The sequence below is a fragment of the Marasmius oreades genome, chromosome 8 (genome assembly GCF_018924745.1).
Source record: "Marasmius oreades isolate 03SP1 chromosome 8, whole genome shotgun sequence".
Lineage (NCBI taxonomy): Eukaryota > Fungi > Basidiomycota > Agaricomycetes > Agaricales > Marasmiaceae > Marasmius > Marasmius oreades.
In genome coordinates, this window is record NC_057330.1 from 1,998,317 (window position 1) to 2,025,813 (window position 27,497).

The window sequence follows — 27,497 nt, forward strand, 5'->3', positions numbered from 1 at the left end:
CTGATCTTTGATTGAGTAAATAATCGACCAGATATTCAACCTGTTCTTTTTAGACATATAGCGGTGTAGGAGGTTACTGGAGAAGCAAGCGGGATTATCTTGCCGCGTTTGAGTGTGCGAACCCCAGCGCACAGGCAAACGCCCACACTTTTTGAGCCTTGTAGCAAAGCGCTGACAGTTGAGACATCGGCTAACCAGGTTTTTGACACGCCACCCCGGAATCCCTGATTAATTATCTCTCAAAGGGCCCGCTGAACAGGTCTATCGACCTTCAACCTCTTGCTAACCGGCTCTCGTCCCGCCTTCACGCTGCTGAATAGACTCACGATATATACTCCGCCCTTGTAAGGATCCGAGGGCCTCAGCCATCGAACCAGTTCAATCACTGTACGGAGGTTAGCTTCGTATCTCAGGCCCACAAACAGATCATAGTGATCCGCCGATAAACAAAAGCTAGCGACTTACATATTGCGAATCTGTGAATGATGCCTACTGTCAGCCGTAGCGCATTGATGTGATCTTTTCCTTACGTCGAGAAGGTAAAACCTAGGTTTCCACCTAATGGAGACGTTACTGTTCAGTGATGCTGATGTTATTTTCAATTCGGTGCCTTGCGCCGGTTCACACCTCAGATCACCCGAAATTAGCTCGCTGATCACCACATCTTCAAATGGTGATCAAGTACTGAACTCGTACCTATGAACTTGATACGAGCCAGCTCGTCTTCATTCCCAAGCACTTCCACTGATAAATTACGGGGCATCTGGGGAAGAGGGATGAGGATATCCGTATGTGCGGGCTGATTGTTCAGCGCTGATGGAATTAGTACACCAAGTATGTGTAGTAGTCAAAGGTCGACTGACGAAATCGGTCTGTATGCGTTTCTAGGACAGTCCAAGGTGAATGATATGCAGTATGAATATGCTGGGGATGAATATGCAAAGGGGAGTCAAGGGGGGTTTGTGACAAGTATGGAGTATCTGCACGACTGGGAATGGGAATCAATATAAATACAATGTGGTTGATGATGTGTACGATGCTCTAAACGTTAATGAAGTGAATGAGACGATGGCAGGCTAGGCGGTCAGGACATTTTGTGAAGAAAACGCGGTAGTTGTCAGAGATAAACTGCCGATAATCGTGTTAAAAAGACCGTACTTCTATAGAAAAGGGACGCCATGTAGAGCGTTCTGTCAAGGTGTTGCCAACCTGCTGTTCTCAAGGCGACAGAGGAGGAACTTTTTGAAGTCAAAGAACGCTGGAGACTGCGAAAGATAGTAGTAGTCGTCGTCATCTCCATCTTTGGTGCCAGGCAGGAGCCAGGGCAAGGTAACCGACAAGGAGGTATCAGAAGGAGCGAGAAGAGGCCGTGGATTATCTTGGACGATGGGAATGCGAGGACTATTCGACTGGAGATCCGCTGCAGATCTTTCGGGTTGAAAGCCAGCAATTTTGTGAACTGCGACTGTCCTTATAATCGGAGGAGTGGTCGTCAGAGTACTTCTGGACTCCGACTTTTGAGAGTATGCGTGCTGATCTTTACAAGATGGGCGTGAATTTGAAGACCTTGGATCGGAGGCTGCCTGACTTGACCATTGCTGTGGATCGGGTCGCGGGGAGGAAGCGTGGTTTACTAACGTTCCAGGAAGCTTCTTAGGGAAGGAGAAAAGGCGATCCCTGTTCCAACGAGAAACAGAAATAGTTACAGGACGAACGGAAGAGAATTGAACCTCTTGTTCAATATCGACAGGGGACATTTCGAAGAGCAATTCAGGAGAGTGTGAAGCGGGCAGATATGGCACTTGAGATGGCGACATGGATCGACCACGAGAGGGTATCTCTATGGGAGCACTGCTCGTTGGAATATTCCTGTCCATCGGGGTTTAGGTCGCGCAATATAGCTGGCGTGAAGGTCAGCGATGGCTGAGTGATCATGAGAAATGGACTTACCGACAAACAAATACTTCGGATTCCTGGCAGGTCAAAGTTGCTTGAAACTATCGCCACTCCTGCAGACGGGGAGGATACGGTTACAATTGAGGAAAACAGGGCAAGGATGTTAGCTCACCGACGCGTAGTAAACCCACAACACTAAAGCCTTTGCCTTTGCCACAGCCAGTGGCGACCACGAGGAAGTTGGTTGCGCGATCGCAGCAGTTTTACAGCTCCCGCTCAGAGCGAGTCGAGGATCAAACTTGTTGCCTATTATGAATGTGATCTGATAGCCAAGAAATTTGGGAAAAAAAGTGGAGGATAGTCTTCGTGTAGGGATGGGGAAGCGAGAGAAGGCGGAGCGACTTTCCGTTTTGGTATTGGGGAATGTGGGTCGGGCGCCAAACGATTTCCGGTACGGTACCCTATCAGATAAGATTAAAGGCAAACCCGGTCTTTCACGAAGGTCTTCCGCAAATTGCGCGTGAGCTGTGATTGGCTGCGATGGGAGATGACTCAAGCCGAGCGTATACGTCCTTCATCACGTAAATCCTTTTTTTCAAGGTCAATTTCACCCCGACTGGTACTTACATATACACATCCTCCTTCCGTCCTCACTATTCCAACGACCCCTTCTGGTGTCCCAAACTGACCCTTGGAAAAGAGGTAATTTTTTTTTCAGTTAACTCTCTATGTTTTGATTTTGATTTTGAGGTTTGCAGCTCTCTTTTCCATCATAATCTTCTTGGGCGAGTTCGGTGGTTCAATGAACTGGGCGTCATGCTGCCCAAAGTCGCTACTACATTAATCCATTCGACTGGTCGTGTCGCAGCAGTTCATACACAGTCGCATCATACCATCAGGAATGTCCTACAGCTTCCGTCTTCTTCTTCAGCAAAAGGCAACCCCGGCTCTGGCTATTTCAACAGCAACAACAGCGGACCTCGAGGCGGAAGGTTCACGCATGGATACCATGTATGCTGTTCCGCGTGCAAATCTTCTTGCAACTGATTTTTTCTCTTTGTTTAGGGTGCCTCTCGTGCCGTAACTCAAGCCAACCCTACAATTGCTGTTGACGATGGGAGTTACGTGCAGATAGACGAACAAGAGGAATCAGCCACGCCTTCCGCTAGCACGCCACGAAGGTCATCCGGTCAAGCTCAACGTCCCCGAATACGTAGTCACAGCGTATCTCATTCTCGGCATGAGCACCGTTTGGGTGTCCTCAAGTCTGTTCAACAGCTTCAAGCTCAATCCAGGCATGTCTTCGATGGAGAAGGTGTACGATGCAGTAGTACAAGCAGCGCCGGTTCCGCAGATCAACAGCCTACCGAGGAGAGCTCGGTGGAGATGTCTGCAGGTCCACCACCACCAGCAGCTACTAGTCATTTTGCTTCAATAGAACCGCAATCATCTACCGATCCCTCTTCTCCTCAGTCTGTTTTGCCACTAACCAGACCAAATTCTCCTCTGCCACCCTCCTCACCTCCGTTATCAGTTACCAAGCCCAATCAAGCACTCCATTTCACTTCTCCTTCCAAAGACCCGGAATACACTACACAAGTGGTCCTTTCCTTCCTCAAGTCTCTCGAACAAACACCCACGAACCCTACCCTCCACGATTTTAACCGCGCACTCCAGGCTCTTTATGACTGCCGCGTTGCAGGAGAACCACTAAACCTTCTCCTGCAAACGTACAATGCATTGCTCTCGCAAGACCTCCATCCTGACTTTCACACGTATTTTACCATGATTCGTGCCTTCATCGACAGGCATGGAGAGCTCTCGCGTGCAGTCGCCCGAATGCATTACGACGCCAAATGGAAATCTCCTGCTTTGCATCAGGTCGAGGAAAAATTTCTGCGAATAGAGCAGGAGCTTCAATCCACCGTCCCAACGGCACTGTCCCTGTTCCGCGCCATGCTCACAATACCCTCGTCGTCCGATCTGATCCCTGACTTTCTTTACAAAAATCTCCTCCGCGTGTGTGCGACCCACGGCAATGTTCAGGGCGCCATAACTGTATGGGAGGCGGTGGAAACAGCATCTTTGAGACGTGCAGAGAAGGACGGTCACTCTTTCAGGCTAGCAACACCTCACATGTACGCCCATCTTATTACGGCACTGGCTAAAGGTGGCGAGATTTCCGGCTGTAAAGATTCCTTCGAACAATTCAAAGAACAGTTTCCTCTCGAAAGTTTGTCCACGCCACAGCAGCAGAGGCATGCAATGTTGGTATATAATTCCATGATCGACGCTTATTTCAGGTGTGGAATGCCTGAAATGGCGCTGGAGACTTTAGAGGTAATGCTTGGATCAGATGGATTTAAACCGTCTATCTCAACTTTCACGACGATCGTTAGCGGTTTCTGTACCGGTGAAGGTCCGGTTGATGTAGCCGTAGCTCCAATATCGTCTTCGGATTCTTCGACTTCTATGACTGGTACCCCTCCTGCAGGTGTTTCCCGTGGAGAAAAGGACTTGTCGACCGCATTGCTTTGGTTCAACCGCCTTCTCGAACAGCCCCATTCCCCAAGGAGTATCCATCCTCTTCAGCCTCTTGAGAACTCCCCCACACGTCCCGACGCTATGGGATGGGCTGTCATGCTCGAGGCATTGGTAAATGAAGCAGAACACGAGACGAGCGTCATAACACTCGACAATTATGAACAGCTCAGCAGCCAGGATACTGGGGCTAATGTATTGCAAACGCTCAATACTCTCCTTTCCAGATGGTCTCAAACTGCAGAGGTCGACAACGTTGTGCTACCAGCCTTCTCGAAGTATCTTGCTGCTCGAGTTAACTTGGACCGTGCCGTGCGCTTGCAACAACTCAGTTCTTCCGTCGAGCCGGCACAGCAGGCTGACGTCAAGAGGATTGCGCTTTCACACCTCGACATAGTAACAACTATAATCCCTCCCGGTGCCCAAACTCCGCTGGCCGCTCCGGGATCTTCAACCATAATAAAAGGATTATGGGATGTCCTCTTCACGCTCGGTGAAGTAGACAGGTGTGTCCACATGACTTCAGAATTATCCAACTCGTACGAGATTATGGGTGCGACAATAGCGGCGATGGAGACACAGTTGAGCAGAGATCCACTCCCAAATCATGCGAGACAGATGGAAATACAGACACTCATCAGTGAAAGGGACCGAGATTTGATCAGGTTCAGAAACATCGCTGTACCATTTGTAGAGAGACTCTTCCTCTCGCCTTCTCTCAGCTTACACCAAGCAATCGCGATTTATCGGGTTTGGGAAAAGTTGAAAATGAATTATCTGCGAGTTATGGACATTGGCTTGTTGACTGCCTACTCGCGTGAGAGAAAGCAGTACCCGGAGGTAGGTCACTCGCCAAAGCATACTTACATGAAACTGATGGTGTTTACTTCTATTGGCAGGTCACTATGATACCCTCATTAAGCGCCCTTCAGCCAACAGATTGGGTTGCTCTTCTCGACCGAGCCACTATTTACGGGCTGAATCCGGAGGGTGCTCCTGAGCAGCAGAACGACGTCCTACTTGCCTTGTTGAGGGATGCCAAGATTATGACCTCCCGTTTGGAATGGGATATCGAATGGCCGGCCCTGTTAAAGACAAGTCTGGTCAACGCAATCTCGTATGGTCGCACGCCTGGTGAGATCAGAAATATCATCCAGGAAAGCGTTCCGGAGGTGGGAGGCTTGAAGGGATACCTTAGCAATACCTTCGAGAGTTCCTGGGAAAGCACTGAGAGCAGTGTCGGAAGCGAGCAAGCGAGCAGTGCTCCCACTTCCCCAATGGTGTCATCTCAAGTTCCAGGATTCCAGGAAGGTGACACCGACTTACCGTATACCGATATCCCAGAGTCCATGTATATCGACGTCAAACTCACAAAATCTCTCAACGAATACCTTAGCAGGCGTGTCTTGACAACCGCGAATACTCGCCCCTTCACTGACCAGCTCTTCACTACTTTCCATAATCACCTCACCAAGCAACGGAAAGTTCCGTCCCCGGCCACTTTGTCTCAACTTGTAGCCGCGTTTGGCCGTGCAGGCGAGTTGGATCGGATATATTACGTCTATCGGGTCGCTCAGAACCTACTCAAAACCATGGAGAGGAATAAGAAGATGCAGAGCGAGAGCTGGTTCATCATTGAAGACGGAATGATAATTGCTTTATGCCAAGCTGGTCAGGCGGAAAAAGCACACATTCATAGGGGAAGGATGTTGGAACAGGGTGGGGCACCCTCTGCGGATGCGTACGGAGGTCTGGTGTTACATGTCAAGGATACCACGGACGACACTTCCAATGCGATGGAGCTCTATCAGGAGGCCCTTTCTCATGGCGTGGAACCCAACGTATACCTTTACAATAACATTATCAGCAAGTTAGCCAAAGCCCGCAAGGCCGACAAGGCTTTGGAGCTTTTCACAGAAATGAAGTCCTCACGATATTCACCCTCACCAATAACGTACGGTGCAGTGATTGGTGCCTGTGCGAGGGTTGGGGACGTAGCTAGTGCGGAGACGCTGTTCAAGGAAATGTCTATGCAATTGAGTTTCAAGCCTAGGGTACCCCCGTTCAACACTATGATGCAACTATATACCACAACAAAACCTGATCGGGAGCATGCATTATGGTATTTCGAGGAGATGCAGCGACTTGGTGTTGCCCCGACTGAGTACACGTACAAGGTTTTCTTTTGCCCTTCATATTTTGGCCTCGATGTTCACGTTCTTTGATCACAGCTTCTAATGGATGCATATGCCCTTGAGCCGATAGATGTCCCTGCTCTTCAAGCAACATTCGCTACTCTCGCTGCATCTCCACACCTCAGAGTGCAGTCGACGCATTACGCTACCTTGATCAGTGCCTACGGCTGCGTGTTAAAAGATCTACAACTCGCACAAAGCACGTTTTCGTCGATACCCCCGTCTGTGCTCGATGCACTAGCTGTCGAAGCTTTGGTGAATGTACTCGTCGCCCATCGACGAATGGACCTCGCCCCTGGATACATCGAGCTCATGAATGAAAAAGGAATTCATATGACGGCGTATATCGTGAATGGACTGATCAAGGGATATAGTACTGTTGGAGATGTGGAAAGGGCAAGGGAAATATTTGAGGGGACTGTCGATCCTCCGGTCGGAATGGCAGGCATGCACAATCACGTCGGACCACATCTCAACGGCAATGGTGAAGTAGTTCGACCAGCGGCTAATACTGCGGTGGGTCCGCTAGAACCCATTTATCGAGAGGTGAGTTTCCTGCTGCTACCGTCCCTCCTACTGTCTGCTAAACGACATTGACTAGCCATCGACATGGGAAGCCATGGTTCGTGCCGAGTTAGGTGCTGGACATCGTGACAGGGCACATGCGCTCGTGGAGCGGATGAAAACTAGGTTTGTTTGATGTTCTGGACTTACATCCTTCCTCTGACATGGTGATCACAGACAGTACCCAGAAGCTGTCGTTAACCGGGTGCAAGGCATCATGGTTGACCATTCGCAACTTTTGCTTTGAACGGACGAGGTGTGATCTAGTCCCCCCCTCATTTAGCTCACTTGTCTTAGATCTTACACCACAACATTACTTAAGTTATGCCTAAACCTGATTTATTAAGCTGAGCGATGAACAGGCTTTGATTTACCTTCCATTGATCCATCCCATCTTCATCTGCTTTCCCATTTTTGCAATGCATTTCAATGATCATGACTGCATGTGTATCGTAGTATCAATTGTAGATTGGAGTTCCTACTATTTCTCGATATAATACGGGCTGTTTGAGCCGCTGCTGGTAATAGAACTGGTGGTTGGTGGTAGGAGACATCTGAAGTACTACAGATTATCCATCGAGATTGTTAAGAAGTATAATGCATAATTATAAGTAGGGTATAACATATAGTGGAAGAGTGGAGTCTTGCTATGATAGAACCTTGAATCAAGCAGCCGTTAGTTACCTATACAACGGGCGAGTTGTGAATGAACTTACGGCAAGTAAAACGATAGCAACGACAACAACTAGGATGATCATGAGACAAGCAGCGCGACGACCGGCTCGACGCTGATACTCCGATGCAGTATTAAGTTCTTCGGCAGCGCGTGAGGTATCAGCAGCGACAGATGAGATGTTGTAGTCAATGTTATCTTTGAGGAGTTTGATGAATGGGCTAATAAGGGCGAGAAGATGGCCGGGCTCACCAATCATGGGTCGCTGCTGTTCGACCAAGGTACCAAGGTCACGGAATATCTCTGCTAATTCGTGTATACCGGTCTCAATCTCCCGGATGTCAGCTTCTCGTTCTTGGATCAGGGACTCTTGGTAGGCTAATTCATGGGGTGATAATTGGCTGTGGAGTAACTGGGCTTGCCGCTGTTCTGGTGAGCTCGTAGGTTCCGAGTCGGTACTTTGAGAGTTATGTCAATAATCTCAGCCGGGTGAAGAAAGAAGTTTAGGACGCACGGTTGATCATCTTCAACAGCTAGTTTTACTCCCTGAACTACGGTCCTTTGCCGTTCCGCACTGACTTGCTGTGCCCGCTGAAAAGCAACCAAAGACATCTGAAAGTCGTGAGAAGTCTTCTGAAGAGTTGTCTTTTGATGTGGCTGTAAAGACTTCAGAGTTTAGATCGAACTCACGGAAAGGAGGAGCTCACAAGAGATGCTTGCTGGGTGGTCAATTTCTTCAGGTCCTCCGACCCACGCTTCGCCATGGCACGGGTGCTCTCCGTTAAATCATGTCTGAAAGAGCTTGAAATTAGAAGACCGGTTGTCCAGCAGCTAAAACGACGCACAAGCGTTTCCGAAGGGCTGCGGAGTCCTTGGTAGTGCCGAGTTGATCCACCAGTTTGAGTATACCTTGCACATTGGAGTTCATCTTGAATACTTGAAGGGAAAGAGAAGACTGTAGAGAGACGAATGTAGCATCTTCGGGAGATTGTGGGCTTGAAGGAACGGGGAAATTGGATGTGTGTTGGATACCAGCTTCGACATCCTGAAAGCTCATTGTAATGGAGGTCAGAGGGTTCGGTCGGAGTTTGAATTAGAGCTTATGCATGGGGTGGCACCTAGTATATAAAGCGTCTTTCCTCTTCTTCTCCCACAGCCTGCCCGCCCCGCTGTGTTCGCCGTCGCCGCCTTCGTCGTCGTCGTCCAACAGCCTGCGTTCAGCGTCATCAAAGCTCTTGAATCTTAAATCCTGAACAACCTCATTGTGTATAATACTGAGTCATGTCGAATAAAATTGTGGTGAGCAATACTCATTCGGACGCCTGTAGCTCTACATAGAGTTGATATGCGTTTCCATTGGAGCCTGCCATCTATCAAGCTGTTATTGAAGATGTAATGAACGGTATCAAGCCTGAATTTGAGGAGTATGGCGTTGGAGACGATGTTTTCACTCAGCTGCGAGAAGTACGTCCTCATTTTCAGGCGTCCTTGTCCTTCTCATTCATTCGATATCAGAAATGGCAAGCTAAGCTCTTGGAATCTCGTGTGGCCGATTTCGAAGCTGTTCAACAGCCCGCTGCCCAATCACAACACCACCCATATCCTCCTCATCCAATACTGATGCCTGGTACTCATCCTCACTACTATACTTCACCCCCTGCTCCTGGACAAATCAAGACTGAACCGACGGATCCACGCTACGCTCTCACTGCGCCCCAGCTGCAGTACGCGATGCCCCCGTTGCCTGGTCCTCAGCTCAATGGAGCTGTGCGACCACAGCAGTTTGGTGGCCAAGCAGGTGTTCTATCGTTTGCCTCTGTCTCTCCGCCGACTATCGCAAACAACGGTCCCGCATCAGCGGCCGGTATCCCCCTTGGTCGACAATACGTTCCGAATGTAGCGCTAAGCAACTCCTCTTCCCAGCCAAGTACTTCAGCGTCTGCACCTACCACTAATGGCACCAATACCACAAATGGGAATCGTATCCCTCAAGTAGATGGTCCGTCGGAAGATTCTGATGATTCACCATCCCCTCCCCCTTTTGCACCACGGCCGTCTCACCCTTCTCTCCCTCAACCACAATCGCAAACTGCTTCATCTTCCGGTGCTGGTGATGAAGCAATCAATTCCGATCTTGACGACTCTGATGAAGGTGACGACGAAGGCATCGAGGAGGGAACTGTGCACGACGCTGACATCGTGTTTTGTACATATGATAAGGTAACCACCTACTTAAATGCTGCCCCTTCGGATCCTTCTGATGACAATCTTCACAGGTTGCTAGAGTCAAAAACAAGTGGAAGTGTATTCTGAAAGATGGCATGATTCATGTCAATAATAAGGATTATCTCTTCTCAAAATGCACTGGGTATGCAACCAGCCTATGTGACTTCAGTCTCGCTGACGCTTTTCACAGCGAGTTTGAATGGTAATTTGGTGGATGGAGGTCTCGTATATCGTATTTCTCTTCTATTTTCATGTTCTCTTGTTTACACATCCACCATCACTCATGCGCCGGTACTTGCCATCCACTCACTTTAGCGTATACCTCGTAGATATTGTATGAATGCTATACAACATTACCATAAACGTTCAAGTGTTTGGAGAGTGAGTCAGACGGCGTTGGCATAATACGCGCCCAAAATCAAACATAGGATCCTCAAGAATTTACATGTTAATGACGCGTCTGATACTGGGACTTAATCGACTTAATCTTCAGAAGACGAGGAGCCTCAAGTAGACCACATTCACTAAAGTATACATATATGCTAGACACTAGCCTTCCATCATTTCCTCCGGAGGAGGACCTTGATTTTGCTCTCTGTCTTTTCTAACAGCCTGCACAACGTCGTCCACTCGCAACAACATCCGAGCAGCCTCAATAGCAGTCTTCAAGGTTTGAATCTGTTTGAATTTGATTAGCATAGCCGATGACCGACTCTCGTACTTTGAACAAACCTTGACGCTGGCGGACTCGTAGAGACCATAGGATTTCATGTCCACGATCTTTCCAGTCTCACCATTGACTCCCCACGAGTTCTCTCCATTTGCGTGTTTAGCCTGTGGTTAGCCGTGTTAATGTCGCGGTTCCTTGATTTCGTAGCAGACCGAAAAACATACGCGAAGTTCAGTCAAGACACGGATTGCATTTCCTCCAGCGTTTTGGACCAACGTCCTCGGTATGACCTCCATTGCATCGGCTACAGCTCTAAATGGCCATCCCTCAACACCGACGATGCTCCTTGCTTTTGCTTGCAAACCGACACCGATGGCCATCTCTGTCGCGCCACCACCTGGAGCAAGTGTAGGGTTGAAAACCACATTTCGGGCAACTGACATTGCATCAGCAAGGTTTCGGTCGATCTCGTTGAGAATATCCTTTGAAGGACCTCGGAGAACGATGGTGCATGCTTTGGGAGTGTTACAATCGGTAAGGAAAGTGAAATACCTGCAACGCGTTCAATTCGTGAGTTCGAGCACAGGGCAAGGCTGAGGGGAAACTCACTCGTCTCCAATCTTTTCAATGTTGAAAAGACCGCATTTCATCCCGACATCGGAATCGCGTAAGTCCTCCACCCGATTGACGATGGTCGCACCAACAGCTAGCGCGATACGGTTATTGTCTGACTTTCGTACTCGTCGGATTGCTGATACGTTATGCTTGACCAGAACATGTTGAGCAAGGTCTTCATGAAAACGATATCAGTACACTTCCTAGCAACAAGGAAATTGTCCGACCTGAAACACCCTTCTCTGTGATAACAAGGTCTGGTTTGAACTCTAGAATTCTGTTGACCATTGCTTTAACCTGCTCTTCTTCGATGTCTTGAGCACGTTGCCAGTCGCTTTCCTTAGAAAACTCCATGTTCGTCTGACTCTCTCCTTTCTTATATTCCAACGGGCAATCCAATAATATAATTCTCGGGTTTGAGATTCGTCGTCTCATACGAGAGTGGGTGATGTCCTTGTTCAACATGACCCCGCTCAATACTTGACTCTGTTCTATTTCCCCGCCTGGTATCTTCTCGACACGCGCGTATCGCTTGATGTCCACAGTTTTAAGTCCATTTTCTTCCTGCGCGACAGTTCGAACCGCCTGTAACGCAAGTTTGCACATGAGATCGGACCATCGCATAACGAACTTCGTGCCGATAGACGTCTTTATGAGAGACAACATCTCCTCGTCGTTTTTTACGTCGATCGGCACCGATATCCGCTGGATAATATCCAGAGCTTCTTTCAGTGCCTTGTTATAAGCGGAGATGATGACAACAGGATGGATATCTCGTTCCAGTTGAGACAGCGATTGTGCAAGAATCTCACCCGCTGTACGAGTTGTCATTATTGGAGAGTCGATGGAGGCATAACAACCTACCCAGGATGATTACACTTGTAGTTCCATCTCCACACTCCTCATCTTGCGTGCGACTAAGCTCAATCATGTTCTTCGCGGCGGGATGAGCTACATCAATTTCTCGAAGAATGGCATTTCCGTCGTTCGTTAACCTGACGATTATATGTTAGCCATGATCGTTCCAACGGTGAAATATATTGTACAGAATTCCTCCCATCGGATCTAGAATCATTTTCAGCATGGACTTCGGGCCTAAACATGTTCTAATAACGTCTGCAACGGTCTGATGTACGATCAGTCAAAGTTTTATATTGGCAGGGTGGGGAACGTTGACCTTGGCTGCTGTGATATTGGATATTTGAGCTTTTCGACCTGACTGCCGTTCCGGCGTCGTATCTGGAAAGGTTCAAGTCTTAGTAGCTTCCTTCAGAAAAAACAGGAGGACTTTCTCATAACAAAGACTGGAGTCTGTCCCGACATGATGACGGTCCTTTTTTTTGACGAATTTGGTGGAAGGAAAGGAAAATCGCGTCTGGTCACGTATACCACTTGCGACGCTTCCTCATTCTGACCCTCGACACAATGTCAGCTTCAGATCCTCTTTTGGCTCTTCGCCAGGCAGTAAAATCCAAATCTCCCGTTACATTCGCAAAAAATTCCGAACCTTGCTCTTCCCTCGCGATTGCAACACACATTGTCATTTCTGGACATGCATTTTTAAAGTCAATATCAACTCGATTCTTCACAGGCTCAGGTTCTTCCTCCGCATCGTCTCACGACACTTACAGTCTAGCAGCGATATACCTCGCATGGGCTCACAAGAACTCTCCTGGTGCAGAGTACATGAAGCAGGCGAGGGAGGCAGGACTTATGACAGGGTTTGTCAGTGTTACAGAGAGAAAGGGAGTCGTAGATTGGCTAGAGGGTACAGTGGAGGATCATGATCGACTTGCACCACTGGCCTCTTCGACAACTCCTCCGGGGACTCCTCCTTCAGTTTATCAGCGAACTCTTGCCGTCGGTGGCGCGTCCGGAAACTCGTCGTCCTTCGTTCTTCCTTCCTCTCATACTTCTGGTACTACTTCCCCGACCAAGCGCAGGTATATACCAGACTCTCATGATGCAGAGGTTGTGAAAAAGATCAAACTTCAAGAAGTGGAACTTCGGGATAAAAATTCGGTGTTACGGGGTGTTAAAGCAAATGTGCATGTTCTCTTTTTCAAACTGTATCTCCTCTGACTATCATGAATTGAAATAGAACTTCTCCTCTGTCCGGCAGGCTTTCGCGGAGAAACTCAAGAAGCTGAAAGACGCCGGTCGAGCTGGTGCTGCACCAGCTGCTGTAACGCCTGTACCAGGTATAGAATATCGAATACGTTTACCGCTTCATTAAACAGCTCTTCTAGATCCTAAGATGCAAGCCCGTAAAGCTAGTATGTCATCTGAACCACTCAACAAGTTCAAAATGGAGCTCATCCTGTTTCTAGGGCAAAACTATCCAATAATAATGATCTCGTCGTCACCAACCGCCCTCATAACAATGCACAATGTCAAGCGGTTTCTCCAAGAATCAGTGTGAAATATACTTCAAGGCTCAGAGAGACTTCTTGATTCTGAGTCTAGATACTTTTTTAGATTCGAGCCATCTCTAGAGGCACAGGCAAGAGCTCGTTCGGAAGGCAATTCTCGACCTGAGGATATGATCCCAATATATCGGAAATTGACGCACATCGATTCGAGCGGCAAAGAGACGGCCGTTCATAGCAAGTTTGTTTATCGGGTTCATTATTTTTGCGTCGATACTAAACATGGTTCAGATACTTCGTCGTTGATTCGACGGAAGCTTTATCAAAATTTGGGGGCGCGGATGCTTGGGACCGTGTCGTATGTGTCATGACTACCGGTCAGGCATGGCAATTTAGGCCCTACAGATGGAGCGAACCCAAAATCCTATTTCACCATGGCAAGTGGGATCTAATCATGTACCTGAAGAAGGCTAAGCAGTTAATTTTTGACAGTGAAAGGTGTTTATGTGTCGTGGACCACGGAGCCCCCGAATCCTAAAATCAGGGATTGGAATGTAACCGAACTGAAGGTCACATTCCCGTCCAGCGTCATACTCGCTTGGTTGTTGACATCTGCACATAGATCGACCAACACCGGAGACACGTCGATAAGAGTGTGGTGGCACATTTTTGGAGGATTCTTGATGAATGGACACTGGCCAATAAACCGTGGCTTGTGAAGGGTCCGATGTAATGCTCGTTAAACAGGTACAACGAGGTGATGTTCAGCTAAAAAGTAGCCGTAGTTCGAGTAACAAAGTAGGTATAGTAAACAAAGACACCTTCACAGCTAGGTCCAGCCTCTGGCTGAACCTCGGCCACCACCATGCCCTCTTTCTGTTGAGATGACAAACATTGCATCCCTCATCGTAACCAATACTCTCGTATCCTCGTCCACTGGAGGATCTGACTTCTTCGCTGTTGTCGCAGAATAAGACTTTCCCCATGAGGTCGATGAGCCCGAGTTTTGGGCTGGTGTGATGGTATTGGTGGTAGATATTGACGACGTGGCCGTTGGGTGTGTTTTTTTTGGCGGTGGCGGAGCGTTTGCGTTCGCTGCTGTCATCCAAGCGTATCTTCCTCCAATTCCTGCAGCTTGACTAGCTACAGCATTCGACATCTTCTTCCTAACGTCCTCCGACATATTTCTCGCAGTAACTCCTGGCCCATCTTTTTTTCTCTTCTTTTTTGGAGCCTCACCGTCTTCACCGTCACCTCCAACACCTGCAGGATTGTTTCCTGCAGCCTGTGCGGCAAGGGCTGCAGCGTGAGAGGCAGCAAGGTCTGCTCTTTCCTTGCGCTCCTTTCTCACCCGCGTTTCTTCTTCTCTCTCAACCTTTTCGATTGCAGCCAGCTGTTTGGCAACATCAGTCCTGATGATTATACTCCACATTGGGACTGGATCCGGAGTAGGTATCGAATCGTCTACCTTGTCTTGAGAACTGCCCTCGGATATGATGACACCACCTTTCGAAGGGTCGATAGTGGGCGCGGGATACATTGTTGCTGGGCGATCAAATTGGGCGTCTGTACGATGTTTGACTGCCTTGACCATGGAGGTAACAAGGTCTCCTAGTCGTGCACGAAGGGCTAGCGCCAAATAGTTGATAGAATCCTCCGGAACGCGAGTGACTTTGTGCGTGGTCGCGATATTACGCATGGTCGTGCCAAGAAAGGTTGTGTTGAATGAAGGAGTGGGTGGTTGTTTTCGCGTACGGTCTTGGTTGTACGAAGAATTGTAAGAAAGATGGGATCTATAACCTGATGAGGTGTCTGCTAAACGCTGCAGTGATTCCTCTTCGGCCTGAAACGTTCATATTCGACAGGACTTCGAATGGAAAGAAAGTCAAGACGTACGCGTAAATCGACTCCTGCACTTCCCAAAGCATCATTCAGCGTAGCAATATCATTGGAATCAGCAGCGTTGTTGCTATTGGTGGCATTGCTGTTGCTGGCGGCTGTTACTGTATTGGTGGCCGAAGTTGGAACTGTAGAAGGGGCTGGGGTCGGTGTTCCAGAGGTTGGTTGAGTCTGTTGGTGATACTGGTAGTAACCGGGATAATAGCTATACTGATAAGTTCCTGAGGCTGTCTGGCCTGGTTGAGCAGACTGAGCTTGCAGAACTGGGTCGATAGCCCAATAACCAGCTGGGGAAGGTGTTGCAGGAGCAGCGGTTGCGGGGGCTGGCGTTGCTGGCTTCGATGGCGTTGGGGTAAGGGAATGCATTGGTGGCTCTTCTGCCTTGACTGGCTGGGCCATCGTGGTCGTGGTCCGCTAAGCGCGTGTGTGTGAAACATGTTTTGGAATTATTTCGCGTCGCGGTTCTGCTCGGGACGACCACCATTCTCATGTTTGCCAGGAAATTGGCCTCCTCTTCGAGGCCATTTTCACGGCCCTTCTTGTTCTCAGCAACTTCCAAGGCCGCTACTGCGACTGCGGCCGCTCCAATTGCCGACCTGGCTCCTTCCCCTCCCACATATCCTCTTACCGACCAAGACCATAGACGACTGACATTTCAGCGCAATATTGGTGTTTCTGCACATATAGACTCAGGAAAAACAACTTTGACGGAACGTATACTATTTTATACCGGTCGGATACGAGAGATACACGAGGTGCGCCAATAGCCAGCTTTCATTCATTTCTGTGGCTCAACGCATACTACCAATAGGTTCGTGGACGAGATAATGTCGGTGCTAAAATGGACAGCATGGATCTTGAACGAGAGAAAGGAATAACTATTCAAAGTGCTGCCACTTTCTGCGATTGGGAAACCACCAATCCTGTAACCAAGGACACTTCCAAATACGCCGTTAACATCATCGACACTCCAGGTCACGTCGATTTTACAATAGAAGTTGAACGCGCCTTACGTGTCCTAGATGGTGCTATTCTGGTTCTATGCGCTGTTGCCGGTGTACAGAGTCAAACAACCACCGTCGACAGGCAGATGCGCAGATACAACGTTCCGAGGATCTCTTTTGTCAACAAGATGGATCGGCCTGGTGCCAACCCGTGGAGAATTGTGCAACAAATTCGCACGAAACTCCGTATGACCGCAGCCGCCGTCCAGGTTCCCATAGGCGTTGAGGACGAGTTTAAAGGCGTGGTAGACCTTGTCCATTGGCGTTCAATCTATAATGAAGGACACAAGGGGTGAGTGACCTCCTTCCCGTGTCAGCCATACTTAATGCTCGTCTAGTATCGACCTCGTAGTCCGGGACGAAATACCTTCCGAACTATTAGACCTGGCCAAGGCTAAGCGGATTGAACTCATTGAACAGCTTGCCGAAGTCGATGAAGAAATTGGCGACCTTGTTCTCTCCGACCAGCAGCCAACTAATGTTCAGCTTGCTGACGCTATCCGTCGGGCCACTATAGCCCTCAAATTTTCTCCCGTCTTCCTTGGCTCTGCAATCAAGAATACAGCTGTTCAACCTTTACTTGATGGAGTTTGTGCATACCTTCCCAACCCATCTGAATCCGAAGTTTTCGCTCACGATACGAACCAACCGACCTCTGCCCCCCAAGTTCCCCTCACTCCTTCTGCCAACGCTCCCTTGGTGTCCTTGGCGTTCAAGCTGGAAGAAGGAAGGTTTGGACAATTGACTTACATGCGCGTATACCAAGGGTCCCTCAGAAAAGGACAAACGATTTATAACGCTCGCACTGGGAAAAAGGTGAAAGTTCCTCGTTTGGTCCGTATGCACAGCAACGAGATGGAAGACATTGAATCCATTGGTCCTGGTGAAATTTGTGCTATTTTCGGAGTGGAGTGCTCCAGTGGTGACACCTTCACCGATGGTTCGACGAATTACTCGATGGCAAGTGCTGTTCATGGTCGAACCGTGAGCGGCGCTTTACTAAGTCTTTTCAGACATCTATGTTTGTTCCTGAGCCCGTCATCTCCCTCGCTATCAAGTCGAATGGCATCGAAACTCCCAATTTCTCTCGTGCTCTCAATCGTTTCCAGAAGGAGGATCCTACTTTCCGCGTACATGTCGATGCCACTTCCAAAGAGACCATCATTTCTGGAATGGGGGAACTCCATCTTGAGATCTACGTTGAACGCATGCGCCGCGAATACAATGTTGACTGCACCACCGGTAAACCTCGCGTCGCGTTCCGTGAGACTATCACCCAACGTGCGGACTTCAATTATACACACAAAAAGCAGACTGGTGGTGCCGGCCAATATGCCAAGGTTATCGGGTATATCGAACCCTTGGAATCAGAGCAAGACATCGAGGAGGGAAGTGGAACACCGAAGGGCAAAGGGTTCGTCGACGATGTAATCGGAGGAAGTGTCCCTACAAATTTTATTCCTGCTGTTGAAAAGGCGAGTTTGTCTTTGAACTTGGCTGTTACCGCCTTCTGACACGCTCGGTAGGGCTTTTACGAAGCAACGGAGAAAGGCACACTTTCTGGGAATCCTATCACAGGTTGTCGTCTTGTGCTCCAGGACGGTGGCTTCCATATCGTTGATTCATCTGAATTGGCCTTCAGGTTGGCCACTATCGGTGCTTTTCGTGAAGTGTACAACGCCGCCCGACCCGTCATATTGGAACCTATCATGACGGTCGAAGTGGTCGCCCCCGTTGAATTCCAAAGTATGGGGTTTTTGACCTTCCCCCCCCCCAACAATAGACTGACTGGGTTTCAGGCTCCGTCATTGGTGGTTTGAATACTCGCCGGGGAACCATCATTGACAGCGAAGTTCGTGATGACGAGTTTACTTGTATCGCCGAGGTTGCCCTCAACGATATGTTTGGATATTCAAATCAGCTTCGGGGCTCAACTCAAGGCAAAGGAGAGTTCAGCATGGAATACAAGGTCGGAACTCTTTTTGAGAAGCCCTACTCGACTGCTGGTGCTAACACTATTGTTGTAGAACCACATGCCTGTTCTACCCAGCCTGCAAAAGGAGATGGAGGAAGCATACAGAAAAACACTTCCCCAGACTAAAAAGTAGATTCATATCACTGTTGAATATAGATAGACTATACTAGTTGATGTAGTTTAATGATTGCACATTTTGTTATTACAGCTGTGTAGGTGAAGATGAAGTCGGAACCTAAGGGCCTGTTCGGGTGAACGGCTTAGCGTTAGCTTAGCTTAGCTTAACGTGTTATGTCACATATTGTAACATTTGTAACATTTTGTCACACCCGCCACGTACAACACCGTTTTGCCTCTGGCGTCCTAAAAATGGCTCGTTTACGTCTCCAACCTTGCCATGCACCTCGAGTTATGGTGTCTTGGGAGCAAATGCAGCAGGATAAAAAACAGAAGCGGAAGAAACTCGGTGCTCTTGCTCTTATCTGTGCCTCTGCTGCCTATGTTGCCATTACAGGCCACCCTGCCAAAGAACCTGTTCCGATGTACACATCTATTCTCACAGGACAGTGCTGGCTTGACGAGCTCTTGAAAGGTCATCCATTACGGTTTCAGCAGCAACTTGGAGTGACCAAGGAAGTTTTTTGCCAGCTGTTGCTGGAACTGCAGTTATTCTACAGTCTGACTGACTCAAAATACGTGACTGCAGATGAGCAACTAGCCATGTTCCTCTACTTCGCCAGTACAGGATCAACTTTCTGATTGATTTGTGAGAGATTTCAACGGAGCTGTTCAACTGTGTCTATGTATGTTCATTTTTCTTTGCTCACATTTGTCCATTTTTGATGATAAGTACGACTCTGTGTGGCAGCTATATTCACCATATTCTGAACATTTTTGTGGGTGCATTTTACAGTAAGTATGTTCATCTACCAGAGGACAAGACACTAGAGGAAATCAAGAACAACCCAAAACTCTATCCCTATTTCAGAAATTGCCGAGGGGCAGTTGATGGTTCCCATTTCCATGCACATGTATCTGCTGAAGATATGCCCAGATACCGAAATAGAAAAGGATTTTTGGGGCAGAATGTTTTGGCCATGTGTGACTTCAGCTTGAAGTTCACATTTGTAATGAGTGGTTGGGAAGGAAGTGGTGCAGATTCAGATATCTTCAAGTTCGCTCGTCATCAGAAGTATTTTACGATACCTCCTGGAAGATACCTTCTAGCAGATGCTGGTTTCCCCTCATGTGACATCTTGATGGTTCCCTATTGTGCTGTCCACTATCATCTACAGGAGTGGGGGAATGCTGGTGAACAGTACTTTCCAATGGCCTGATGGTTTTTATATGCTATTGATTTCCAAATTCTTTGCAGTCCTCGAAACTATAAAGAGTTATTCAATCTCCGCCATTTACAAGCTCGCAATATAATTGAACGGATTTTTGGAGTTCTAAAACGCCGCTTTCCAATTTTTTCTAGAGCTCCTGAGTATCCCATTCATTTCCAAACACACCTTGTTTTTTTGCCCTTTCTGCCCTTCATAACTTCATTCAGATTCATGACTATACTGCCAATGATGCTGCTGAGAACAATGATGCCACCGATTCCATACAACGTTGCCAAGAAAGAAGTCCCCCAGCTACATCATTGGTTGTGTCTCCAGAGGAATGTGCACAGGCTGATGATAGAAGAGAGCAGATCGCAAAGGCAATGTGGAATGATTATGTTGAGGTTTTGAGAGCTCGTGGAACTTCCGAAATAAAGGAAATATAGACTTCGCAAGGTTGACGTGACAGTTGTTACTGGGGACAGGAACACAGGAAATATGTCATGGATGGTGACTGGTTCTTTTCCTTATTTAGAGGACATCAGGATGATGGTGACAAAGGAGATATGTTTCCAAGGATATGTGGGCAACTCGGAGACCTCGGGAAGTCTAGGCTCTGTCAGCGTAACATGGATACAGACAGGGGACTCTTGGCTTATTATTTTATTCATGGTTTCTGGCACAATCTCTGGCATTATACCTGATTAGGTGAGTTTCTGTTGGAATGCGCTACTAATGGGACTGGAAAACACACCTCAAGCACGAAGTGCACAAACCAACCACACCAAAAGAGTGTTCTTAGAGTAAGGGGTGGAGGTCAGTATTCTAAGGCCTTAGTTTGCACTAAGAGGCACTAAGAAAGAGAGAATATAGGGATATTCGGTTTTTAAGGTTCAATCAAGTTTCTATTCCTTCTTATCAAATGACAAGACAAAACACTAATTCAATATTTCAACAATAAGGATTCAACAAAGCTTTTCTCAAGACTTCGCGAAGTTCAAGTTCAAGTTCAAATTTCCAATCAAGTCCCAATACAATTCCAATTCAATATAAGTCCAAATTGACTTCAAAATCCAAGTTCAATTCCAATAACAATCCAATCAAATCCAAATTGCAATAGGTCCAAATCAATCCAATCAAATCCAAATTGCAATAGGTCCAAATCAATCCAATCCAAACACAGAACACCAACCTTCAACGAAGTGAGGGGCAAAGGTAAAATCCTTGAGCTACACTAGTAGGTGAACTGCGTCTCCGCTTGTAGGCTGCTGGGGGAAATTTCCTGCTACCCTCCCTCCTTATATACACTTTTCTAAATAAAAATAATAAAATCTGAGATATGTAGTAAACTTGAGAATAATAATAAAATCCCTTTCAGTCAAACAGAAACTTGCCTAATCAGGTATAATGCCAGAGATTGTGCCAGAAACCATGAATAAAATAATAAGCCAAGAGTCCCCTGTCTGTATCCATGTTACGCTGACAGAGCCTAGACTTCCCGAGGTCTCCGAGTTGCCCACATATCCTTGGAAACATATCTCCTTTGTCACCATCATCCTGATGTCCTCTAAATAAGGAAAAGAACCAGTCGCCATCCATGACATATTTCCTGTGTTCCTGTCCCCAGTAACAACTGTCACGTCAACCTTGCGAAGTCTATATTTCCTTTATTTCGGAAGGCTGTAATCCTTTCCTTTTCCTATGACTTCATGGGCATCGGATATTTCTATCCTAAGTCCACATGTAGGTCCTAAGTCCACATGTAGGTCCTTTGTCTGATATATCCTTCGTTATTTCCTTTAAGTCCGAGTTGTCCAACAATACTTTGTGAAGTCAAAGTAAAGTGTTCAATAAATTCCCTATGTTTGCCCCAAGCATTCTGCAAGTGAGACGAGGCCTTCTATCCAAAATACGAAGGTTTTTAAGAGGCTGCTTCTTGAAGTTTCTACTGTTTTCGAAACCTTGCAAAGTCTCTCGTCTTTCTGATTCCATACTTTTCGTACTGCTAAAGTCTCACGTAGAGGCTTGTGCTTTGACTAGTAGTTTGGGCTCACCCTAGTCCTACATTCCCTTATTTTATAACTCAAATGTCAATAAAATGATTAAAAATGTGCATATTAAGGCTAAATCCGATTTTCAGCGCAATATCAAACAGTCAGAACCTTCCAGTCATGTTTCTGCAAATGGTCAAGAGCTTCAAGGTGGGAGATGGTGTCTTTCACATGCTTTGCTGCCTCGTTCTTTTGGTTCATCGGTAGTAGGGATGCCCAGTTGGTAAAATCGTCGAGGATAATGTGAAAGTATGTTGCCCTGGATGGAGATTGAACAGGAAAAACCCCCACATGTGTCCATGTGTAGGAGTTGAAGAGGTCGTTCTGCACGATTCATGTTGTGATCATACGGTCAGCATACCCCCTTGCCTTCAATGCATGGAGCACACATGGGTTTCATGTGTTTTCCATTCCATTTTAAACCGGTGACATATTGACCCAGTAGCAGGAGCCATAGACGCCATTCACCAATATGTGTCACAGATTTCACTGTCTTATCTCTATCTAACATTTATCTCATCTGTGCCATGTGTTTATCTTATCATATCACTAGATATTCCAAAGATGGAGTGGACCATTGGACTTGTTCTAGACCATTCTAGACACTTCAGATTGTAGATCAGATCCAGGGGGAATTATGTTAGATCTAGATCGCACTAGTAACAGCCTTGGCAGGCTAGATGTCTAGATGTTGATCCTTGTTGCCAAGGATGCTTGACCAACCCAGAGTACTATATATTTACTCAGTGTTACCCACTGCACCATATGGTTTCCCAGGCTTCACCATGTGGTTTCCCAGGATTACCCAGTGTACCATATGGTTTCTCAGATTGTTGCTAAGGAACCATTGTTCTGGAATGTACCTGAAGTATTACAATCAGACAATTACCAAGCACACCATGTGCTACTATTCAAATAGAGTATTAGAGGTCTTAGTATAGTATCTGGGGTCCTAGATAGAATTCATGTATATAAGCTAGACAGTCTGAGCCTTAGAGCCTCAGACTTATCAACATCTTTTGTCTTCATACAACATCTCTGTGCTCTCCATCTAAGCTTCACTAATAATCTCCTTCTACCACTCCACTACAACACATCAAGAAACTAGGTGAGTTGCAGATTTGTGATAATATGGCCTAAACAGCAATGGATCACATCTCCACTATCGTCGACTTTTTCAAAGGTAAAGCATGAAAAATCCAAGGACGGTGGAATGTCACAGTCTAATGTATTGCAGGAACGTGAAAAGGTATCAAAACGACTTTGGATGAAAAATAGACGGTGTTTCCAGTCAATCAACCAGGAGGAGCACTGGCCATCATCTGGATGAGAAGTCAGCAGTAGCAATTTACTCGACTCATCATCAAGTAAGATAGTGAAGCACAATAGTATCTTCGCCTTCTAATGGGACATCGAATATGCAAGTACCCGTTCCCTTCGTAACAACCGTTTCACCCCCAGCTGTCATAAGACACGTCTCAGTAAATTCATCATAGGAAATGAAATATGACACGTCGTTAATGACATGTTTCGTGCAAGCAGAATGGAGTAGTGTTCTCATGAGTTCGGGCTAGCACCAGTTTGTAACCAAACTGCGAACCGAATTGCCGAAATAGTTCCATAAACGGTTTGCCAAAAAAACCAAATATAGTTCAGCCCGAAAAACCCTGTTTTCGAACCACACGACCCAGTGGGTCACTTGCACCTATGAGTCACAAGAAATGTCACATCAGAGCACCATCATTGTCACATCAAAGTGGTGCCATTTGCCATTATTTCACAAAAAGTCGGCAAAAAGTTTAATATATTTGTCTGAGGAAATTTTACTCAGGAACCACAGTTTAACCAGTTTGGGTCAGGTTTTCGGCCCGAACCGTGTCCCTGAATGGTTCCTGCCGACCCATCAAAGCCCAACCTGGTACAAATGGTGCTGAACTGAACCGAATGCACCAACGATAACACTAGAATGGAGTACCACTGAGAACTCCTGAGCCAGAACCTGGAATACACCTGGATCCTTATGAAGAAGAGTGGACAGAGGATGAGCATCTGGAGACGAGTCCAAAAGGTCAGAACCATTTTCCGGTGATATCAGGCAGGCAGCATACACATTAATTTCCTTGATTGCAGGAGTAGCTACAGCAGCAATTTGTGAACAAACAGGCTTTTGAGTAATATTAGGGGGGGGGGGGGGTGGCAGCTGTGTACTAGTCATACGAGATGTAGTAACAGCGGAAGGTGACAGAGTAAGACTAGAGTTGCATTTTTGACACTGATCTTTCGTTCTCCCTATACCACCACATCCATCACAGACAGGTTGATTCTGTGTAGTAGCAGTTGCCTGGGCTGGCTTCCGGACTCCTGGGCCTAAGCGATGTTGTTGATTTACAGTTACATCCATCACAGAACGTGCCAAGTGTTCAAAGGTATCTTTTGAGCAACCCAGGGTGGACGCTGCAGTGAGAATCATGGTATGGAGTTGAGAGTAGGTGTACATATCCAGTAATCCATTCGCGAAATGATGGAGCACGTGTGGCCAATCTACAATCATACTTTGAGCTAGTACCGAGACCTGAGTGCGGTAGTTCAAAACATATGTGTCAACATCCGATAATTCGATCGCTTTCATGAGATATAACAAGTCTTTGGTCACCATAGCACCGACTGGGCTACTCAATCCCCAATTTCCATGTATCGTCTCATATAGCTCTCTTGCCATAGTGATATGCCCAGCAGTCAGAGGACCCAGCAAGGATGTCCGGATATTGTTCGAAATTTGATACATGAGTATTTGCCATACTGCATGGTCATTCTCTCTCCAGGTGGTATATTCCTCCATCTCTATATCTGTAGACCCAGGACTTGGTACAATAGGCGGATAGACTGGAGTATTGTAGATGTCTTGGGGAGTACCCGCAGGTGGAGGCTTGCAGATGTGTCCATTAAGCTGTAAGTGTGTGATTGGCGACATGATTTGTTGATCCCATGCTAATATGTTCTTCGACATTAGGGGTTTGTCACAAACTCACCATACTCTGAGTACTCCTCCATAATACTTCACGTGCTATCACAACCCCTCCTGTCCTCACACTTGATCATTTCGATCTTTGCGATCGTCCTCCCTTCAATCCCTTCAGCTCCTCACTGTTGAGCACTCTGTCCAACTTGCGATCGCCGTAGACCATCGTAGATAGGGAGGCCCCTGCCCCCTCGACTCCTTACCCCTTAAGTAGTGTAGTATATAAGTACTCCAAGTGTACAGTAGAACTTCACTCTTGTCTGGTCAATCCTACCTAGGAGTCATTCCTTTTCCCCTTCAATTGTCAGCTCGCCTCACCCAAGGATCGACTCCTAACAATAGACAAGAGTATCCCAGGGGTGACCTGACCTTTTCTACTCTTACCAACCTTTAGTTTGGAAACCTCTCATCCTGATCACTGTGCACATGTCTGCCACCTTAGATCAGGATACCCACATGAATCCCAACATCTCCCAACATGCTGGGCCAGCTCTCCCGATCCAGAAGTCCTCGCTCAAGGAACCAAAGAATGGTTCCAGGGTCTTAACACACAACAGCAGGATAGGGAACTCAATGTCAACATTTGGCGACAACTGAGTCAGTTGAATACTCAAAACGAAGTCATTGCTAGGTTACTCGAGAAGAGTCATAGCCAGAGTAATGAGAAATTATCTGCTATGAAGCCCAAAGTGTTCAACAGAACCCCCGAAGGCATTGATCCCTTCTTCGCCCAACTCTATATTTATTTCCAGAGAAATCCAGAGAAATACGCTGTGGACCATGCAAAGGTCCTCAAAACCCTTGCCCATATGACCAACGGAGTACTGCCTCCTAAATGGGTGGCTAATAAAATCCGAGAAATCGAGAATGGACAGTGGCCAGCATCATTCAATGACCTAAAGGCAGAAATCCATCGAGATTTCACTGGTGGTGACCAGAAGGATATAGCACAGAGGAAGCTCCACAGCCTGGTCCAGAAACCTAACAAGTTGGCTAGTCAATTCTTCCTTGAGTTTGAGGAGTACCGAGCCAAATCCGGGCTCAAAGAAGAGGGACTCCTGATGCTTTTAAAGACGAATCGCAAACCGTTCCTCATTAGTCGTATCTACGCCATGGATCCTATGCCACAGAGCTATGACAAATGGAAGGAAGCAGCAATTTGGTTTGACCTTCAGGAGCACAGTGCACAGACTCTGAAAGTGGAGCATAATGTGCATACTCCGGCAGCCAAACCTGCAGCAGCAGTACCCTGGAGTACTAACAATCCTTTCCAGAATCAGGTATCAACGGTACCCACTGTGTCAACCACAACCTTGGGACCTGCAGAAGTTAAGACGGGAACTGGTATAACCTTCAGAGGTCAAGGACGACCTATGGAAATCGATCAAGCCCATGCTCATCCTAATGCTTCGAATGGAAACCGTCAGTGTTACAACTATCAAGAAGTTGGCCACCTTGCACAGGACTGCCCTCATTCCAGGGTTAATCGCATGTCTCGACTTCTTAACGAGATCCAATTGTTTAGTACTGCAGAAAAAGCGGAGTTCAGGAAAATTGGAGAGGAGGCGGGTTTTTAAAACCCCTTAGAAAGAAAGATACGCCACCTAAGGGATCCTTTGTCTGTAAATCCAATAACAATCGGTTCAGTGTTTTAACGAACGAGAGTGACTTGGTGAAAGACCAAGACGTATCAGAAAAACCTGTACCCAACTTATCGCTAAAAGCAAAAAGAGCTGGAGTACCTCAGCGAGTACCTGCTCAAGTACCCCCTAAAACTAGTAATCCTGAACTCCCTTACCCCGCATCAAAGAAGTATGCCTATTGGATCTATTGGAACTTATGTCACAACAAGGGAAAGGGACAACATCTCCTGAAGAAATGGTCGCATGAAAGCAGGACGTCCGAAGTCAACAACGACTTAGTATGCAATATTCTCCAGATGACAGTTCAAGATGCACTTTCGACCATTAAACAGCTAAAAGAATCTGTTCGATGGATCCAGAAGATTCAAGGAGATTCTGTGTTAGTGCCGATGACTCTGGAGACCCTTAACTCGCACACAGGACTTGTTACCAAAGGCCTCCTCGATTGCGGAGCCACCAGTTGCTACATCAATAAGGCGTTTGCGATGGACAAAGGCCTTGAATTGAATGAGTTAGCTCGGCCAATTCCTGTCTATAATGCCAATGGTACTCCTAATTGTGCAGGCAGGATTTCCCACATGGCCAAACTTCGAATTACAATCCAGGACCACACTGAAGTCACCACATTTGCTGTAACTGATATGGGAAAAAGCGATGTGATCATAGGGTATAACTGGCTTCAGCATCATAACCCAACGGTGGACTGGAAAAAGGGGACCCTTCAGTTTAATGGATGCCCACCAGAGTGTAAACGTTGCCGAATGTGGCAAATATGGAAGGAAGAAGATACTGAAGATATCGAAAAAGAGGATCGAATCTTCATGATGCA

General features: G+C 47.1%; 11 protein-coding genes across 11 annotated transcripts; 6 read left to right on the forward strand and 5 right to left on the reverse strand.

The window, feature by feature from the left end:
* Positions 1 to 810: 810 nt before the first annotated feature.
* On the reverse strand, positions 811 to 2,330 carry E1B28_012607 (uncharacterized protein). Its single transcript, XM_043157738.1, has 3 exons — positions 2,069 to 2,330; positions 1,951 to 2,009; positions 811 to 1,901 (listed from the first exon to the last, which is right to left on the reverse strand). Exon 3 carries the CDS (start codon positions 1,875 to 1,877, stop codon positions 1,194 to 1,196), a length of 684 nt encoding a protein of 227 aa, XP_043005106.1. The 5' UTR covers positions 1,878 to 1,901; positions 1,951 to 2,009; positions 2,069 to 2,330; the 3' UTR covers positions 811 to 1,193.
* Positions 2,331 to 2,493: 163 nt separating this feature from the next.
* Positions 2,494 to 7,597, forward strand: E1B28_012608 (uncharacterized protein). The gene is made up of 7 exons (XM_043157739.1): positions 2,494 to 2,598; positions 2,655 to 2,907; positions 2,962 to 5,277; positions 5,337 to 6,614; positions 6,669 to 7,178; positions 7,234 to 7,322; positions 7,374 to 7,597. The coding sequence occupies exons 2-7, from the start codon at positions 2,713 to 2,715 to the stop codon at positions 7,441 to 7,443; spliced, it is 4,458 nt and encodes a 1,485-aa protein (XP_043005107.1). The 5' UTR covers positions 2,494 to 2,598; positions 2,655 to 2,712; the 3' UTR covers positions 7,444 to 7,597.
* A 34-nt stretch (positions 7,598 to 7,631) lies between these two features.
* E1B28_012609 (uncharacterized protein) lies at positions 7,632 to 8,932 on the reverse strand. Its single transcript, XM_043157740.1, has 6 exons — positions 8,715 to 8,932; positions 8,577 to 8,661; positions 8,384 to 8,526; positions 8,122 to 8,327; positions 7,913 to 8,067; positions 7,632 to 7,855 (listed from the first exon to the last, which is right to left on the reverse strand). The coding sequence occupies exons 1-6, from the start codon at positions 8,924 to 8,926 to the stop codon at positions 7,844 to 7,846; spliced, it is 813 nt and encodes a 270-aa protein (XP_043005108.1). The 5' UTR covers positions 8,927 to 8,932; the 3' UTR covers positions 7,632 to 7,843.
* Positions 8,933 to 9,018: 86 nt separating this feature from the next.
* E1B28_012610 (uncharacterized protein) lies at positions 9,019 to 10,458 on the forward strand. The gene is made up of 5 exons (XM_043157741.1): positions 9,019 to 9,168; positions 9,232 to 9,333; positions 9,385 to 10,089; positions 10,146 to 10,237; positions 10,286 to 10,458. Exons 1-5 carry the CDS (start codon positions 9,151 to 9,153, stop codon positions 10,299 to 10,301), a joined length of 933 nt encoding a protein of 310 aa, XP_043005109.1. The 5' UTR covers positions 9,019 to 9,150; the 3' UTR covers positions 10,302 to 10,458.
* Positions 10,459 to 10,527: 69 nt separating this feature from the next.
* Positions 10,528 to 12,447, reverse strand: CCT3 (T-complex protein 1 subunit gamma). Its single transcript, XM_043157742.1, has 6 exons — positions 12,245 to 12,447; positions 11,608 to 12,195; positions 11,375 to 11,555; positions 10,990 to 11,317; positions 10,828 to 10,929; positions 10,528 to 10,773 (listed from the first exon to the last, which is right to left on the reverse strand). Exons 1-6 carry the CDS (start codon positions 12,309 to 12,311, stop codon positions 10,645 to 10,647), a joined length of 1,395 nt encoding a protein of 464 aa, XP_043005110.1. The 5' UTR covers positions 12,312 to 12,447; the 3' UTR covers positions 10,528 to 10,644.
* Positions 12,448 to 12,805: 358 nt separating this feature from the next.
* E1B28_012612 (uncharacterized protein) lies at positions 12,806 to 14,482 on the forward strand (the record flags this gene model as incomplete). The annotated part of the gene is made up of 8 exons (XM_043157743.1): positions 12,806 to 13,426; positions 13,482 to 13,581; positions 13,630 to 13,656; positions 13,711 to 13,798; positions 13,859 to 13,990; positions 14,041 to 14,186; positions 14,242 to 14,318; positions 14,372 to 14,482. The coding sequence occupies 8 exons, from the start codon at positions 12,806 to 12,808 to the stop codon at positions 14,480 to 14,482; spliced, it is 1,302 nt and encodes a 433-aa protein (XP_043005111.1).
* Positions 14,483 to 14,578: 96 nt separating this feature from the next.
* On the reverse strand, positions 14,579 to 16,047 carry E1B28_012613 (uncharacterized protein; the record flags this gene model as incomplete). Its single annotated transcript, XM_043157744.1, has 2 exons — positions 14,579 to 15,592; positions 15,646 to 16,047. 2 exons carry the CDS (start codon positions 16,045 to 16,047, stop codon positions 14,579 to 14,581), a joined length of 1,416 nt encoding a protein of 471 aa, XP_043005112.1.
* Positions 16,048 to 16,136: 89 nt separating this feature from the next.
* Positions 16,137 to 18,083, forward strand: MEF1_1 (Elongation factor G, mitochondrial; the record flags this gene model as incomplete). Its single annotated transcript, XM_043157745.1, has 3 exons — positions 16,137 to 16,403; positions 16,460 to 16,944; positions 16,991 to 18,083. 3 exons carry the CDS (start codon positions 16,137 to 16,139, stop codon positions 18,081 to 18,083), a joined length of 1,845 nt encoding a protein of 614 aa, XP_043005113.1.
* A 278-nt stretch (positions 18,084 to 18,361) lies between these two features.
* MEF1_2 (Elongation factor G, mitochondrial) lies at positions 18,362 to 18,760 on the forward strand (the record flags this gene model as incomplete). The annotated part of the gene is made up of 3 exons (XM_043157746.1): positions 18,362 to 18,398; positions 18,452 to 18,621; positions 18,680 to 18,760. The coding sequence occupies 3 exons, from the start codon at positions 18,362 to 18,364 to the stop codon at positions 18,758 to 18,760; spliced, it is 288 nt and encodes a 95-aa protein (XP_043005114.1).
* A 236-nt stretch (positions 18,761 to 18,996) lies between these two features.
* E1B28_012616 (uncharacterized protein) lies at positions 18,997 to 19,386 on the forward strand (the record flags this gene model as incomplete). Its single annotated transcript, XM_043157747.1, has 1 exon — positions 18,997 to 19,386. One exon carries the CDS (start codon positions 18,997 to 18,999, stop codon positions 19,384 to 19,386), a length of 390 nt encoding a protein of 129 aa, XP_043005115.1.
* A 4,523-nt stretch (positions 19,387 to 23,909) lies between these two features.
* Positions 23,910 to 25,013, reverse strand: E1B28_012617 (uncharacterized protein; the record flags this gene model as incomplete). Its single annotated transcript, XM_043157748.1, has 1 exon — positions 23,910 to 25,013. One exon carries the CDS (start codon positions 25,011 to 25,013, stop codon positions 23,910 to 23,912), a length of 1,104 nt encoding a protein of 367 aa, XP_043005116.1.
* Between the last annotated feature and the right edge of the window lie 2,484 nt (positions 25,014 to 27,497).